The sequence below is a fragment of the Capra hircus genome, chromosome 2 (genome assembly GCF_001704415.2).
Source record: "Capra hircus breed San Clemente chromosome 2, ASM170441v1, whole genome shotgun sequence".
Classification (NCBI taxonomy): domain Eukaryota; kingdom Metazoa; phylum Chordata; class Mammalia; order Artiodactyla; family Bovidae; genus Capra; species Capra hircus.
This window is the reverse complement of record NC_030809.1, coordinates 22,079,556-22,092,482: the sequence shown is the minus strand read 5'-3', so window position 1 is coordinate 22,092,482 and position 12,927 is coordinate 22,079,556. Positions and strand designations below refer to the sequence as shown.

At 40.5% G+C, this 12,927-nt stretch overlaps 1 protein-coding gene across 1 annotated transcript in view; it reads left to right on the top strand.

Moving 5' to 3' along the window:
* NYAP2 (neuronal tyrosine-phosphorylated phosphoinositide-3-kinase adaptor 2) overlaps window positions 1–12,927 on the top strand; it is a 255,681-nt gene that overhangs the window by 121,711 nt on the left and 121,043 nt on the right. Inside the window, exon 3 of the mRNA XM_018058866.1 lies at window positions 7,643–7,944. Coding sequence (XP_017914355.1) covers window positions 7,643–7,944 — 302 coding nt within the window. The remainder of the gene's footprint in view (window positions 1–7,642; window positions 7,945–12,927) is intronic.

The window sequence follows — 12,927 nt, the reverse complement described above, 5'->3', positions numbered from 1 at the left end:
ACTTTTAAATTACTTATTTGATTGAATAAAACATTAATTTCCTTCTATACATTCACTGTAAAATGCCTAACATGAAAGATTTGAATAGTTAGCAGATGACAGTGGTCAACTTGCCCACAGGCAAGTTTTATTATCTCCTTTAAAGATACAGTCTTCATTTCCCTTTCAGACTTTTGCCATTTATTTTATGATTTAATTTTCCTTCTCCCTAATATGATCAAATCATCTTAAAAAATCAACAGAAAAAATTCCAGGTGGTTCAGAATTTTGCAAAGGTATAAATACACTCGATTGTGCATCAGGGTCAGAGATGGATTTTTGAGCTTAGCTTCACAGACTGTTTGACTCTTTGTGACCCTATGGACTGTAGCCACCCACCCCGCCACCCAGGCTCCTCTGTCCACAGAATTCTCTAGGCAAGAATACTGGAGTGGGTAGGCATTCCCTTTTCTTGGGGATCTTCCCAACTTCCCAACCCAGGGATCAAACCCATGTCTCCTGCATTGGTGGCATATTTCTTACCGTCTGAGCCACCAGCACCCTGGGTCAGGAAGATCCCCTGGAGAAGGGAATGGCTATCCATGCCAGCATTCCTGCCAGGAGAATTCCATGTACAGAGGAGTCTGGCGGGCTATAGTCCGTAGGATCACAAAGAGTCAGACATGGCTGAGCAACTAACTCTTTACTACAAAACTTTTCACAAAACTGTTACTCCCTCCCTCCCAAAAAAAAATCCAAGCAAGCAAACTCTTAGGTAACCCCTGAGTTTGCATCCCAACTTCCTAGATATGCTTGAAAGAAGATAACCATGAAGTAGGGTTCTATTTTTTTCCAGTGGTTCCCAGGAAGACTCTACTATGAGCTATTGGCATGTTTTCTTCAAAACTACACAGAGAAGCAATATCTCTGTCACTCTTAGAGTTGACATCTCACCTTGGCAGCTCACCCTTCTCAGAGATTGTGTTTTCATCTCTGAAAAGAGGCATTTCTCAGAGGGAGATATAAAACATTAATGCTGATGAATTTTCAAGAAAACAGCAAGACAAGTAACAATCTTTGTTGAACAGTGTTGTCAAAGCAGTTTTAAAGTTCCTGTTTTGTACCTTTCTTTGTCAGTCTTGATCAACAGGTACTTTAAAAAAATCGAAGCAAAGTACTGAAGAAAAAGGCCAGATTGTTTTGAGTTAAATGTAAGATTCTGTTTTGACTTTGCGTGAAGTTCTGTTGAGGATATGTGGTACCACACACTTTTTAGAGATGTAGGCTAACACTGTAAATGATGATCCCATAAACAAAATTCTGGAGGATTGGACTTAAAAGAAGGAATCGCAAAGCTAAAATTATTGACTGCATATTATATGACAGTGCTGTGCTTAGTCACTCATCTCTGTCTGACGCTATACAACCCCATAGATTATATCCTGCCAGGCTGTCTGTTCATGGGGATTCTCCAGGCAAGAATATTGGAATGGGTAGCCATGCCCTCCTCCAGGCGATCTTCCAACACAAGGATTGAACCCAGGTCTCCCACATTGCAGAAAGATTCTTTACTGTCTGAACCATGAGGGAAGCCCAAGAATATTGGAGTGGATAGCCTATCCCTTCTCCAGGGGAACTTCTTGATCCAGGAATCAAACTGGAGTTTCCTGCATTGCAGGCAGATGTTTTACCAGCTGAGCTCCCAGGGAAGCTTAATATATGTCAGATTCTGTGGTAAATGCTTCAGTGTAGCATTTCAGGTTAACTTGATAATAATTCCATGGGGCCAGTACTACTATTTGTCTCTTAAGGAGATAGTCTTTGGGATCAGTAGCCTAAGGAGAGGTGCTAAATGATGGAGCTAAGGATAGAAACCACAACTCAGTGATTCCAGAGCACATGTCCAGCCTGTTCATAAGCCAATAACTTGTTTGGAGAAGTTTACAAATATTTTATACATACTTCTAGGAAAACAACCTCCATTGATTTAAGTAGTGCTTTATTTCTTTAACTATTTTATAATAGAAAAACTACCAAGAGACAATTAGATCTCGCAACATCACCTTCATTGTGTGAGAAAAGTGTACTTGTTTAAATTCAGTGTTATGAAACTTATTTGTATTTTTATAACATGAGATGTGCCAGGCCTAGTCTATCTTGAGCGCTAGAGTCTCACTGCAAAAAGACTCTGGCTTCTTCAGCCCACGTAACTTTCACTTCAAGCCAAGTATTCCTGTATTGGAGTTGGTTCTTACTTCCCTAACCAGCATTTAAATGCTCAGTCTGAGGCAAGAGTCTACCCTATTTTCACATGCATTTCTTATTTCTGGGGTCTCACTTCTGTTTTTAGGCTTTCTCTTTCCTCCTTCTTTGGTTTCCAAATGTCAGAGATTATATGATTGTTCCCAAGTATGTCAGTTCATGCCCTCCAGAATGCAAATACCAAGATAGATGGAATTTAGAATAAGAGAGTTATTGAGGAGGATGCCTGGGATAAGAAGGGAACAGGAAAACCAGGAAGGCCTCTGCCACAGTGCAGCATCACACCTGTGAAAGGAGAGGGGCAAGGAAAGATAATCGGATAGGAAGAGCCTCAGATCATGGTGCACCTATGGGGCAGGTTCAGCCAGCCCTACAGGAGAACTGAGACACAAGGACTCCCACACTAGGTAGAAATAGCCAAGTCCCATACCTCATCATCCTCAGCCATTAGCCAGGAGCTTTCCATGGGCAGAGTGGCCTTGATCTAAATGCTGCAGCCGATTTGAAGACTCTGTGGCTGGTGGCTGGCAGCTAACCGCTGTCCATGAGAAATTTTATGGCTGCCACAATTGAGCTCTTATGTTCAGCAGATGCTCTTCTGCAGATCTGGGGACAAGCTCTTTCATGGCTCCCATTGGACTCTTTCTTAGGGGAAACTTAAAAGGGAACAGTTGGTATGATCAGCTATAGGTTCTTTCCCTCCAGTTCAAATGCATGCCAAGTCACTTCAGTTGTGTCCAACTCTTTGCAACCCTATGGACTGTAGCCTGCCAGGCTCCTCTGTTTATGGGTATTTCTAGGCAAGAATACTGGAATAGGTTGCCATGCCTTCCAGGGGATCTTCCCAACCCAGGGATCAAACCTGTGTTTCTTATGTCTCCTCCTCCAGCAGGTTCTTTACTACTAGTGCCACCTGGGAACCACATTCAGTTCATATAGGGGTTGCAATTAATTCTCATTATCTCCCTCCTCCCACACTTATTCTAAATTCACCTCACTCTCACACTCAGCTAATACCTCTGCTGTTCTCTGTCACTCACTTAGTAGTGAGATAAATTTAATGAGAGGTTGGGATGTCTGGTAAACAAAACCTTCTCTTGCTAGGTTGCTGCATGTGATCTTTCAAAGCCATACTGAGCAAGGATGTCCCACACATTTTTCTCTCTGCCCCATCTTGTAAGAGTAGGTGCACCTTCTCCTATTGATTAGGGTCCATGATCTCTTCCGTAACGGATACTTTGGCTTTTTGCCTGCCGGCTAGTATACAAAGAGAGCTCAAATTACTTAGGAGGCAGCTTTGATGTTCCATGAGATCCTTCTGTGTCGTCTAGAGAGAGTGTGCCTTCTTTGAAGAACAGGACTTCTAATTCAGTAGAGACCAGAATTATGGGGATAAGAAACACAAAATCCCTCAATGGGTTGCTGGTTGTCAGCTACCTTAATTCCTAATGTCAAGTCTCCTCTTGAAGACAGATCTCAGAGTCATATATGACAGGTGCTGTACTGGTGCTTGGCCCTCTACCTTGGAGAGGATTATACATCCCCACGTATGGTCATGTAATTTGCAATGTTTTCCTGTTGGGGAGATTCAGTCCTCACCCCATCAACATCAAGCTTGTCCATAAGACTGGTTTTAGCCAATGAATGTGAGTTCATGATATATATACCCCATCTGAGCAGAAGCTTTGAGAGTCACTGTGTGGTTCAGTTCCAGTTCAGCCGCACAGTCGTGTCTGACTCTTTGCGACCCCATGGACTGCAGCATGCCAAGCCTCCTTGTCAATCACCAACCCCCGGAGTTTACTCAAACTCATGTCCATTGAGTTGGTGATGCCATCCAACCATCTCATCCTCTGTCGTCCCCTTCTCCTCCTGCCTTCACTCTTTGCTAGCATCAGGGTCTTTTCAAATGAGTCAGTTCTTCATATCAAGTGGCCAAAGTATTGGAGGTTCAGCTTCAGCAACAGTCCTTCCAATGAATATTCAGGACTCATTTCCTTTAGGATGAACTGGTTTGATCTCCTTGCAGTCCAAGGGACTCTCAAGAGTCTTCTCCAACACCACAGTTCAAAAAACATCAATTTTTTGGCACTTAGTGTTCTTTAGAGTCCAACTCTCACATCCATACGTGACTAATGGAAAAACCATAGCTTTGACTAGATAGACCTTTGTTGCCAAAGTAATGTCTCTGTTTTGCAATATGCTGCCTAGATTGGTCATAACTTTTCTTCCAAGGAGCAAGTGTCTTAATTTCATGGCAGCAGTCACCATCTGCAGTGATTTTGGAGCCCAACTGTGTAGTTCAGTGAGTGTTTTTCCCTTTCTGCCATGAGAACATATCCCAGTGGGGGTTAGTTCCTAGAATGAAGAAGACACGTGGAGCAGAGCCACAGCTGATGCACAGCAAACCGAATGAATACAAGCGAAAAATAAACCTGTGTTGTTAAAAATAATTTAGTTAAAAATAACTAAGAATTGGGGATTATTTGTAACTTCAGGATAACCTAAAGAGATCTTACTAATGCATGGTAGCTTGTCTTATCTGTGATATTTTTCCTGGTCTCTTGCAAGTCATTTTTGCTTGATTTCTGATACCTGTGTCTCTCTCCCTGTTTCTAACTAACAGACATCTGTCGTAAATATCTTTAAGTATTGTTCTTAATATTGCTGGGGGTCTCTGGATTGACTACATCAGAGACATCTGGGTATAGTTTTAAAGAAATTATTGGCTACAGAATTTGGTTCATCGGCTACAGAGATACTGATTGAACAAATATGATTCAGTAGTTGTCAGTATGGGTCCAAAGATTTGCATATCTTAAAAACTACACATAGTCCTCTCATACATTCAGGAGTTATATTCCATAGTCTTCAATTTGCTTTAGACTAATTATCTTTGCTGGTCTCTTGAACCTGAATGTCCCATAACTTTAATTGCTCAATTTTAGCCTTGGATAATGGCCTTTCTATCAGACTTATCTTAGCCTCATATCTTCATTCTGCATTTATAGCCTGGTCAAATGAAATTTCACCTGAGACCTACCATTGGTTAAAGCATACACTGAATCTCTCTTCGGAAAAGTTGTTAGTGCGTATGTGTATTTGTGTGTATGCATATGTGTCTATGTGTGTATACATGACATATACAAACAAAAGGATAAAGAGAGAAAATTATGTTATGCTGAAAAGGTTTTGAAAATTTTGAAATGAAGCAGCAGAGCTAATTATCTGTCTGGGAAAGGTGTGTATTTAGGTTTCGAGCTATTTAGGTCAAAAGTAACAGAGAAATTGCTGATACAATTATTCCTAGTAACACTCTCATAAATGCCTGTGTGCATTATCACATGCATAAATCCCCTCACGTGGATATGTTTCTGGGAATGACTGTCTAAATAAATCCTCAAAGTACCTTTTGTTCAGTGATATGGCAGTGGAAGTAAGGAAAGGACACAGAATGATTGAGGCAAAGTTAGATGAGATCAAATGTTTCATCTTCCATGAGAAAGATTAAGGTCACAATCATCAGAAATCAATGATAAACCTTCCCATTCTATCACATCCTGATCCACCCTCTACCACTTCTGCCTTAAATTCTTACTGATTTTTCACAAACTGTTCCATTTGAATTTATTCTCACTTATTTTTTGACTGATGTTCTAGAAGAAAGCACAGAACGTGAAATGCATGAGGACACTGAATGGATTTAGGAGACTGACTACTATAACATGAAAACTTCCACCTAATCATTTGCTTGATTTCATTCATGTTTCTAGATATCAACTTCTCTGGACAGTACACTGAAGTTCCTTTATTTTGTTTTGCAAAGACAGTATGTCCAGAGTTTATCAACTCAAAGTACTCAGAAAAATATGAAATAAATATAAAAAATATTTTTGATTGAATAGCAAATTGTGATCAGAATTATATGCCAGAATCAGACTCACCTGCACTAGCTGAATCCGTTCTGGCTCTGTTCTCGGGGATCGTGTAACCGTCATAACTGCTTCACTGAAGACGGAAAAAAGGCTCATTTACCATTATTGTTTCTACTGGAATTAAAATGTATGACAAACCTTAGAGTCATGAAAGATATGATGAAGAGATAACTAAAATTAAAATTAGGACTTCCCTGGTGGTCCAGCGGGTAAGACTCCAACTTCCACTGCGAGGGACAGGAGCTTGGTTCCTGGTGAGAGAAATAAGATTCTGCATGCCACATGGCACAGCCAGGATAAGTGAATAAATAAATGAAATTTAAAGAAATAAATTTTTAAAAGGCATAAATAAACTTATATTTGGAAAGGTAGATTCAGGAGTCTTCCAAAATTCGTATGCTCAAAGATACTTTTTATGCTTCATACATGTCTAAGAAAATCAAATATTTCTAACAATGCTTCATTTTATTCCCTCTATTGACGAATGATCATAAACGGGAAAAACTCTAGAAAAACATCTTTTAAAAATTCACATTGACATTCATGTCCTTTTTGTTCATAAAAGGGTCAACATTACTTAATAGCCTAGAAAAAGGTCTAAGGGTCATTTTCTCTATGATGAGTTGAGCTTCAAACTGAGAGATTTCTTATGAATTTTAAATTTTTTGTTCAAACATTCCTATGTGAAACTTAGGAAACTTACATTTGGATACCTTTCATACTTCGGATATTTATGAAGTATTTAGAACTATTCCAGAATTGGATGAAATTTCAACTTCATCCCTTTATTTTATTCAGTGTGGCTAATTTATTAGTTCAGTTCATTTCAGTTCAGTCACTCAGTCGTGTCTGACTCTTTGCAACCCCATGAACCACAGCACACCAGGCCTCCCTGTCCATCACAAACTCCCAGAGCCCACCTAAACCCATGTTCATTGAGTTGGTGATGCCATCCAACCATCTCATCCTCTGTCATCCCCTTCTCCACCTGCCCTCAATCTTTCCCAGCATCAAGGTCTTCTCAAATGAGTCAGCTCTTCACATCAGGTGGCCAAAGTACTGGAGTTTCAGCTTCAGCATCATTCCCTCCAAAGAAATCCCAGGACTGATCTCCTTCAGAATGGACTGGTTGGATCTCCTTGCAGTCCAAGGGACTCTCAAGAGTCTTCTCCAACACCACAGTTCAAAAGCATCAATTCTTATATGTGGTAGTTTGGGGCTTTTTTTTTTTTAATACTAATTTTTGAGTATCTGAATACCAGTATAGCAGAATTTCTGATTACAGTCAAATCATATTGCTTTAATATCATATTGAATGCAAAAGTATAGAATATATCCATGCTGCTGGAAATGTTTCTTTACCAGTTCAAGTTAAAATGTGGACTGTCATCAGTTACAGATATACTTGTGCCCATGACGTTCCCCACCCTGGCTCACCTGGCACTGGTTTCCTCTTTCTCTTACAGCATAGGTGGAGAAGTGGGGCGAGGCCACGAAGGAACTTATGTGGGCAAGCATTTCCGCATGGGATTCATGACAATGCCCGCGCCCCAGGACCGGCTGCCCCACCCTTGCTCCAGTGGCTTCTCCGTCAGGTCGCAGTCGCTGCATTCGGTCGGCGGAACAGACGACGACAGCAGCTGTGGCTCCCGGAGACAACCACCCCCCAAGCCCAAGCGGGACCCCAGTACCAAGCTGAGCACGTCATCTGAGACAGTCAACAGTACGGCGGCCAGTAAAAGCGGGAAAGGCCCCGAACGGACCGAAGGTAAAACCGGCCAGGCCCACTTCACCTAGAAAGAGGCTTTCACACCAACTGTCCGGGTCCGCATACCCACCAGCATTTGCCTTCATCCCTGGGTCACATGATCTTGTCTCCTCCACCTTAAATCTTAGAAAAGAAGAATCCAGGGGCGATGGCTGTTCATTGGAGTGTGGCCAAATGACACCCCCCCCCACAATATATTTAATTTATATCACCCGAAAAGGATGTGAGTTTTCTAGCCCCCTTTTAAGGGGCTTTGAATCATTAGGAAATTATTTTGCCTAGCAGTATATCTAAAATCTATCTTTTCTTGCTTTTATTCCTATTACTTGTATAATTATAGAAGTATCATGAAATTCCCAGGTGGTGCTAGTGGTAAAGAACTCGCCTGCCATTGCAGGAGAGGTGAGAGGCAGGTTGGATCCCTGGGTGGGGAAGATCCCCTGGAGCAGGGAATGGCAACTCACTCCAGTATTCTTGCCTGGAGACTCCATCCCCTGGACAGAGGAGCCTGGCAGACTGCAGTCCATAGGGTTGCAAAAGTATGGGACATGACTGAGCAACTTAGCACAATTGCGTGCATCACGAAATCATAACGGGGGGCTTTATAATGCCAGAACATATAAAAAAGAAAAACCATAATTATCTTTAGAAATAATCATTTCTTAATTATTTTGGTGTACTTTCAGTGAATTTGAATTTATGCAAGTATGTGTGTACATTTGTAGCCTCTACTTCAATCCCTGTCTCCTGTTTTTACCATATCTACATTTTTTTCTCAGCCATGAAGTACATAAATCAAACATATCTTAGGCTTTTTGTTGGTCTATAATTATAAATTAGGTCAGATTAACCCCAGATCTCACTGGTACTTTAGCCTTGCTTGAATAAACCAGTTTCAGCTTTCTTGAAATTTTCCCGAGATTCCCTTGGAGGGCGAGTAGTCCCAAGTGAGTTTTGGTACAGGTGCATTCAGATCCTTGTGTGTCAGTTATGGAAGATGCTTCAGGGCATCCAGTGCTGACAGTGACTGGCTTGAGAGCATGTCTTCTCCAGGGCCCATGGTCTTTCTCTTACCCTGTCTGTCCCTGACATTCTTTCCCAATGACTCATGTGAGCACCTGGTATTCCAAATTTCCCAGTAGCTTGCAACAAAGAGTGGACACCAGCTGGTCCTTTCCTTAACCTGGCAGGTTTCTTTGTCACTTAGGCTCCCCAGTCCTTCACAAAAGCTCCCTCATCTTGTGGTCTAATCCTCCCACAGAAATGTAAACCTAGCCTACAGCATGCTTACCCATGAAGCATATTCCATCTCTTCTAATATCTTCATCTCTCTTTTCACCTGTATCAGTGTCCAAGGGCACATTTAGCCAAAAAGCAAAAGCTTCAGAGAATGTTGAAGAATACAAATAAATGCCTGGAGATTGAGCTAATCCATACTTTCTTCAGGGAAAATCTCCACTTAGGCTCAGTTTCTTCTACTTCATATACAGTCAGAAATACATCACAATTACGGGTATGTGTGTGAGATTATATGTGTGAATAATATGCATTTGTGCATATTTACAAAATTGAAATCTTAGTGCATAGTTTCGTGCTTTATATTTTCACTTCTTTTCTTGTAATTATTTTCCATGTCATTCAGTTTGTTGGGAAACGCCATTTTTAAGGAAGGGCATGTACATCATGGTTCTTTATGCAACTGTTATCTCTTTGATGAAGTCTTAGTGGGGCTTCCCTGGTGGCTCAGATGGTAAAGAATCTGCCTGCAATGCAGGAGACCCGGCTTCAATCCCTGGGTCAGAAAGATCCCCTGGAGAAGGGAATGGCAACCCACTCCAGTATTCTTGCCTGAAGAATTCCATGGACATAGGAGCCTGGCAGGCTACAGCCCATGGGGCCTCAGAGTCAGACACGACTGAGTGACTAATACTCAACACACCAGATTGGTTCCAGATTGTTCTGCTGTAATCAATCACACTGCAGTGAAGGTGTGTGTGTGTGTGTGCGTGTATGTGTGTGAGGGGGTGTCTATTTGTTTGTGTAACTCTTTTGTTCCTCTACCTTGAAACAGATTTGAATTCAGAGTCTTTTTTTCTCATGATTCAAGGTCATCAGTATGACATCAACTTGTAACACACTGATGTTTTCGGAATAGTGTTTAATTTACTTGTTAATAAACTAAAAGGCTCTAGAGATCTGCGTTTTGTAAATTTTAAATATTGCTTTCAAGTTTCCCTGCCTTTCGTTTCTCTTTATAGTCTATGAGGTTATTTCCAGAAGTCACCTCTTCTTTCTTGTACTGCCAGAAAACTGCATAATCAATTACATTGCATTGTTTTCAAAAGCAGATTATGATTTAGAACAATGGTCTCTGAATGATGAGGGCCTGAATGTAATCTAAAATGATTCAAGAATAAAGGGGGATAAAAGAACCATTGGAAGGGGAGGCGAAAAGGAATCAGACAAGGTGAGCAGCCAGTAAAGGGTGTATCAGGCTAGGTAATGCTGCTGGAAACACCCATGGAAGCAGCGTAACATACACATCTCAAAATAATCTCCTCCCTGGGGAGGGGAGCTTGGGGTCTTCAGAATGGTCATGTGGAAAATTATGATTGTCCCACAGAAGAAACATTTGAGTGGTGATTCAATTGTCTTAAAGACAGAACCGATTATCATTCATTTGAGAGGCTTCAGGTAGCTAAATCCTGAGATAGAGAAACTCATAAGTCTCTCAGATCCCTTCACCATCTCAAGATCTAAGGCTCTAAAGAGCTCGTTATCCAAGAGAAGACAGGAAGTCTGTTATCTTTATTACTTCTGAGGCAAAAGAGAAGACGGTGAGTAAATTAAAGCAGTAGCAAAGGCTTATCTCAGACTTGGAAAACTACCTTATGGTTGGTAAGGCTTATTAAACACTAAGCTCAAGTTCAACGTCTCTCCTCAAAAGGACTTCTAGGGTGGTTAAAGAGCCTTCAGCTGTAGTGCTTCTTTGAGGATGGTCAATGGACCAGAAGGACTATTAAGATTCAGTGCAGAAATGGTCAACTTTTATAGAAGAGTGATTTTTCAATGCAAATTTCAGCTTCTCTTTGGAGCACTTAATCAAAAGGCAGCTGCAGAACTGGATATATTCAAATCTCTTTTACCAAGGTATGACTTCAATAACAGGAGAGAATCAGAGCTCAGTTCAAAGATGGGAGAAAAATCTTGAGTCCAAATGCATGCATTCATATGTGTGTACTTAAAGCCAAAATTATATAACTATGTAGATTGTTCTTTTATGAATCCTCAATTCTTTATAATTGTGAGTTAACTGGACTTCATTATGGAGCATATGTTTTCTTTACAATTTTTCTAGCTTTCAGAATTATAACAAAGATGAAGAGTGACTTTTATAAATCTTAGTTTGTCTTTTCTTTTTACATTAAATGTCAGCAAAATCAAAATATTGATTCTGGGGCATTAGAATGATTTCCATGGTAACCAGCTTCTATTTAAGTCAAGGATTATGACTTCCCGGAGGATGAAAGTAAAAAGGAAATGGCCTTGTAGCAAAACAGCTTTCAGGGTAGGAGAGAAATAGTTTAATGATGAACACAAACAAAAAAATCACATACCAGGAAAAGTATAATTTAGCTTTTAAAAACTGTAATTGTGTCATACTGAAAATATATATTTGCAATTCTATTTTAAGATCTTTCATAATGACACATTTCAAAATGTACACAGTAGAGAAGATAAATTGACCATAAATATGCAATAGATATTTTAATTGCTCTTTCTATTGCTTCAGTGTAATACCTGCTGAGTTTGAGGAAAGATTAGATGAAGTGAAAGCAACTAACTAGAAAGGATGAGAGACCTGACAACTACATCTGTAGTATGCAGGAAAGAGCAGTAACTGTGCAAACTCACATTGTCCATTCCCATTGTTCAGGTCCACACGTATTTCATTTCTTAACAGAGTCATTCGCAGAGATGCTCTGTGGTGCAGGCAAAAGAGACTGTGCTTAGAATCTACAAGCAAACATTGACTTTGAGACAGTGATCTAATGAGACTGTTTCTTCACCTTTAAAATGATGATGAAGCACCGAAAACTAATCATACCCTGCCCCCTCACAGTCTTATGACCATACAGTTGGCTAATGCCCACAACTGTGCATGGTAAAAAGAAAATGCTATACAAATGTAAGTTCATATAATTTTAAATGTGTACTTACACTTATTAACTGAACTGAACTGAATTGACTTATCAATGGCCAGAATAACACAAAATTTTGGTTTCCTGGGCATGGATGCTGTTTCTTCGGGGGTGTCTGACTCTTTGCGACCTTGTGAACTGTAGCCTGCCAGGCTCCTCTGTCCATGGGATTCTCCAGGCAAGAATACTGGAGTGGGTTGCCATTCCCTTCTGCAGTGGATCTTCCTATAGCACATACATTAAAAATAAATAGGAGAAATACAGAGGTTGGTTCCCTCTTTGCTCACTTTCTGAAGGGATTTTATTATTAATGGGTGTTGAATTTTATCAAAAACTTGTTTTGCATCTATTGAGATGATCGTATGGTTTTTATTTTTCAGTTTGTTAATGTGCTGTCTCGCACTGATTTGCAGGTATTGAAGAATCCTCGTATTCCTTGGATAAGTCCCACTTGATCACGCTGTATGATCCTTTTAATGTTTTGTTGGATTCAGTTTGCTAGCATCTTCCAGAGAATTTTGCATCTATGTTCAGCAGTGATAAAAATGTTAGTCACTCAGTGATGTCCAACTCTTTGTGACCCCATGGATTATAGCCTGCCAGGCTCCTCTGTCCATGGAATTCTCCAAGCAAGAATACTAGAGTGGGTAGCCATTTCCTTCTCCAGGGGATCTTCCTGATCCAGGGCTTGAACCCCCATCTCTTGCATTGCACACAGACTCTTTACCATCTGAGCCATTAGGGAACCCCTCATCTTGGTCTGTAATTTTCTTTTTTTGTG